The 4,182-nt window shown below is 45.4% G+C and overlaps 1 protein-coding gene across 1 annotated transcript; it reads right to left on the bottom strand.

Annotated features, from left to right (window-relative positions):
- Positions 1 to 1,454: 1,454 nt before the first annotated feature.
- LOC137282227 (uncharacterized) lies at positions 1,455 to 3,591 on the bottom strand. The gene is made up of 4 exons (XM_067813963.1): positions 3,191 to 3,591; positions 2,153 to 3,134; positions 1,844 to 2,112; positions 1,455 to 1,706 (listed from the first exon to the last, which is right to left on the bottom strand). The coding sequence occupies exons 1-4, from the start codon at positions 3,560 to 3,562 to the stop codon at positions 1,455 to 1,457; spliced, it is 1,875 nt and encodes a 624-aa protein (XP_067670064.1). The 5' UTR covers positions 3,563 to 3,591.
- Positions 3,592 to 4,182: the final 591 nt, after the last annotated feature.

Genomic DNA, 4,182 nt, shown 5'->3' with positions numbered 1-4,182 from the left:
TACAAGATATACTGATCTGCAATTCAGGACTACTGAACATTTAAACATTTCTTTTGACAAATGATGAAAACATCTTCTTACGATCAGAATATGTTGTTGACATAAATGAGACAAATTTCTTATAATAATATTGTTGTACAAAAAAGTTCTCAACATGTCTTAAAAGAAGGCCATAACGGAAAGAAATGAAATTCAGCTACAACAGATGCCGCATCACACCAAATAGCATAACAGATGGGCATAACCTTCAAAGCAGCGTGGTAACTAAACACGAAACGGTCGATTTATGCAATGTACCACGGAATATATAGTACCTACTGGAGATGCTTACATTGCACAAGATATATTGATACACACAGCGAAAGTAATTAGCATAAGATATTTATTTGAGGAACAGTGATATCCTATTTACAAGAACTGAATTTGTCGCTGGCATTAATTAAAGTAGATTATTATGGGATAGCAACAGTGGTGGTGATACAAACAGTTTTCTCCTGTCTTTTAATGACATGGCAGAAGCAAGTGCAGTTCATCTTCAACAGACCAAGCATTATACTTCAAGCATAACAGTTGATTATCATCTTTAAAACATTTAAAACGTTGAGTATAAGATTGAATTGATCCAATGCACAACGAAATATATAGTATATGCCCAGGAGATCCTTTACCAGAAAAAGTTTTAGTACATACTTCTTACAACTCATACAGTGTACAAAATGGATTAATATGCAGTGCAAGACTAATTAACATGACACATTTCTTTGATGAACAGTGATATCCTCCTTAGAAAACCAAGATTTGTTATTAATCTTAATGAGACAACTTTTTCAGCATTTCGCAGCAGGCCTCATGCTGTCTAAACCTATGCATATGAGGAAATCCACACCAATAGTTAAGAAAACCACTGAAGTAATGTACACATAAATAAATTCTACCTGCATGTCCTAAAATGCATTATCAGAGGTCAAAGTAGAGCTCGAAACACCAAGACACCTCTTGATAAAATCACTCTATTGAACACCTAAAAGTACATCCCCATGTCATCTGAAACCATACAATAAACAATAGGAATTATGTTCGAGTCAAAAATACTTGGGGCAATATGAAAGCTGAGCGTTTGAAAGTCTTGACGATGAGTGCATGGAAGATGGTAAAGACGTTGTAAGGATTGGGACAGTTGCTGATTGAGTAGCAGTTGTTTCCCGAGGTGTCATTCTTGACGATGACTGCGTGGAAGCTGGTTAAGTAGCTGTAGGGGTGGTGGCAGCTGTTGATTGAGTAGCAGTTGTTTCCCGAGGTGTCATTCTTGACGATGACTGCGAGGAAGATAGTAAACTTGTTGTTGGGATTGTGACAGATGTTGACTGGGTAGTAGTTGTTGTCTGAGGTGTCACTGTTAACGATGACTGTGTGTAAAATGGTAAAGACGTTCTAATAATTGTGACAGTTGTCAATTAGGTACAGTTGAAGAAAGAAGTGTCACTGTAGGCGATGATTGAGTGGACGATGGTAAAGTAGGCGTAGCAGTGATGAGAGCTGTCGATTGGGTAGCAGGTGTTGTCCGGGGTGTCACTGTTAACGATGACTGTGCGGAATATGGTAAAGACGTTGTAGGAATCGGGACAGTTGTCGATTGGGTAGCACTTGTTGCCCGAGGTGTCACTGTCGACGATGACTGCGTGGAATATGGTAAAGATGTTGCAGAGCTTATGACAGTTGTCGATTGGGTAGCAGTTGGTGCACCAGGTGTGACTGTTGATGACGAGTGTGTGGAAGATGGTAAAGACGTTGCCGGTGTTGTGACAGTTGTCGATTGGGTAGCAGGTGTTGTCCGTGGTGTCACTGTTGATGAGGAGTGCGTGGAAGATGGTAAAGACGTTGCAGAGGTTGTGACAGTTGTCGATTGGGTAGTAGTTGTTGCCCGAGGTGTCACTGTTGATGACGAGTGCATGGAAGATGGTAAAGACGTTGTCGGTGTTGTGACACTTGTCGATTGGGTAGCAGTTGTTGCCCGAGGTGTCACTGTTGATGACAAGTGCATGGAAGATGGTAAAGACGTTGCAGAGCGTGTGACAGTTGTCGATTGTGTAGCAGTTGTTGCCCGAGGTGTCACTGTTGATGACGAGTGCATGGAGTATGGTAAAGGCGTTACAGAGTTTGTGACAGTTGTCGATTGGGTAGCAGTTGTTGCCCGAGGTGTCACTGTTGATGACGAGTGCATGGAGTATGGTAAAGGCGTTACAGAGTTTGTGACAGTTGTCGATTGGGTAGCAGTTGGTGCACCAGGTGTGACTGTTGATGACGAGTGTGTGGAAGACGATAAGGACGTTGTCGGTGTTGTGACAGTTGTCAATTGGGTAGAAGGTGTTGCCCGAGGTGTCACTGTTAACGATGACTGTGCAGAATATGGTAAAGACGTTGTAGGAATTGGGACAGTTGTTGATTGAGTAGCACTTGTTGCCCGGGGTGTCACTGTTGACGATGAGTGTGTGGAAGATGGTAAAGACGTTATCGGGGTTGTGACAGTTGTTAATTGGGGAGCACTTGTTCCCCGAGGTGTCTCTGTTAATGATGAGTGCATGGAATATGGTAGAGGCGTTGCAGAGCTTGTGACAGTTGTCGATTGGGTGGCCGTTGGTGACCGAGGTGTCACTGTTGATACCGAGTGCATGGAATATGAAAAAGACGTTGCCGAGCTTGTGACAGTTGTCGATTGGGTGGCAGTTGTTGTCCGAGGTGTCACTGTCGAGTGAGTGGAATATGGTAAAGACGTTGCTCGGGATGTGACAGTTGTCGACTGTGTAGCAGGTGTTGCGCGAGGTGTCACTGTTGATGACGAGTGCGTGGAAGATGGTAAAGACGTTGCAGAGGTTGTGACAGTTGTCGATTGGGTAGCAGTTGTTGTCCGAGGTGTCACTGTCGAGTGAGTGGAATATGGTAAAGACGTTGCTCGGGATGTGACAGTTGTCGACTGTGTAGCAGGTGTTGCGCGAGGTGTCACTGTTGATGACGAGTGCGTGGAAGATGGTAAAGACGTTGCAGAGGTTGTGACAGTTGTCGATTGGGTAGCAGTTGTTGCCCGAGGTGTCACTGTCGACGACGAGTGCATGGAATATGGTAAAGGCGTTGCAGAGCTTGTGACAGTTGTCGATTGGGTGGCAGGTGGTGTTGGAGGTGTCGCTGTGGATACCGAGTGTGGTGTGAAAGATGGTAAAGGCGTTGCAAAGCTTGTGACAGTCGTCAATTGGGTGGCTGTTGTTGCCCGAGGTGTCACTGTTGATGACGAGTGCGTGGAAGATGGTAAAGACGTTGCAGAGGTTGTGACAGTTGTCGATTGGGTAGCAGTTGTTGCACGAGGTGTCACTGTTGACGATGAGTGTGTGAAAGATGGTAAAGACGTTGTCGGTGTTGTGACAGTTGTCAGTTGGGTAGCAGTTGTTGCCCGAGGTGTGACTGTTGATGACGAGTGCGTGGAATATGGTAAAGACGTTAAAGAGCTTGTGACAGTTGTCAGTTGGATAGCAGTTGTTGTCCGAGGTGTCACTGTTGATGACGAGTGCATGGAAGATGGTAAAGATGTTGCAGAGCTTGTGACAGTTGTCGATTGTGCAGCAGTTGTTGTCCGAGGTGTCACAGTTGACGAGGAGTGCGTGGAATATGGTAAAGACGTTGCTCGGGATGTGACAGTTGTCGATTGGGAAGCAGTTGTTGCACTAGATGTCACCGTTGACGAGGAGTGCGTGGAAGATGGTGAAGACGTTGCAGAGGTTGTGACAGTTGTCGATTGGGTAGTAGTTGTTGCCCGAGGTGTCACTGTTGACGAGGAGTGTGTGGAAGATGGTGAAGACGTTGCCGGTGTTGTGACAGTTGTCGATTGGGTAGCAGTTGTTGTCCGAGGTGTCACCGTTGACGAGGAGTGCGTGGAAGATGGTGAAGACGTTTCAGAGGTTGTGACAGTTGTCGATTGGGTAGCAGTTGTTGTCCGAGGTGTCACTGTTGACGATGAGTGTGTGGAAGATGGTAAAGACGTTGCCGGGGTTGTGACAGTTGTCGATTGGGTAGCAGTTGTTGCACTAGATGTCACCGTTGACGAGGAGTGTGTGGAAGATGGTAAAGACGTTGCCGTGGTTGTGACAGTTGTCGATTGGGTAGCAGTTGTTGCCCGAGGTGTCACTGTTGATG

Source organism: Haliotis asinina, chromosome 4 (genome assembly GCF_037392515.1).
Source record: "Haliotis asinina isolate JCU_RB_2024 chromosome 4, JCU_Hal_asi_v2, whole genome shotgun sequence".
In the NCBI taxonomy this organism is placed as follows: Eukaryota; Metazoa; Mollusca; class Gastropoda; order Lepetellida; family Haliotidae; genus Haliotis; species Haliotis asinina.
The sequence above is the reverse complement of the archived record's forward strand: the minus strand, read 5'-3'. Positions and strand labels throughout refer to the sequence as shown.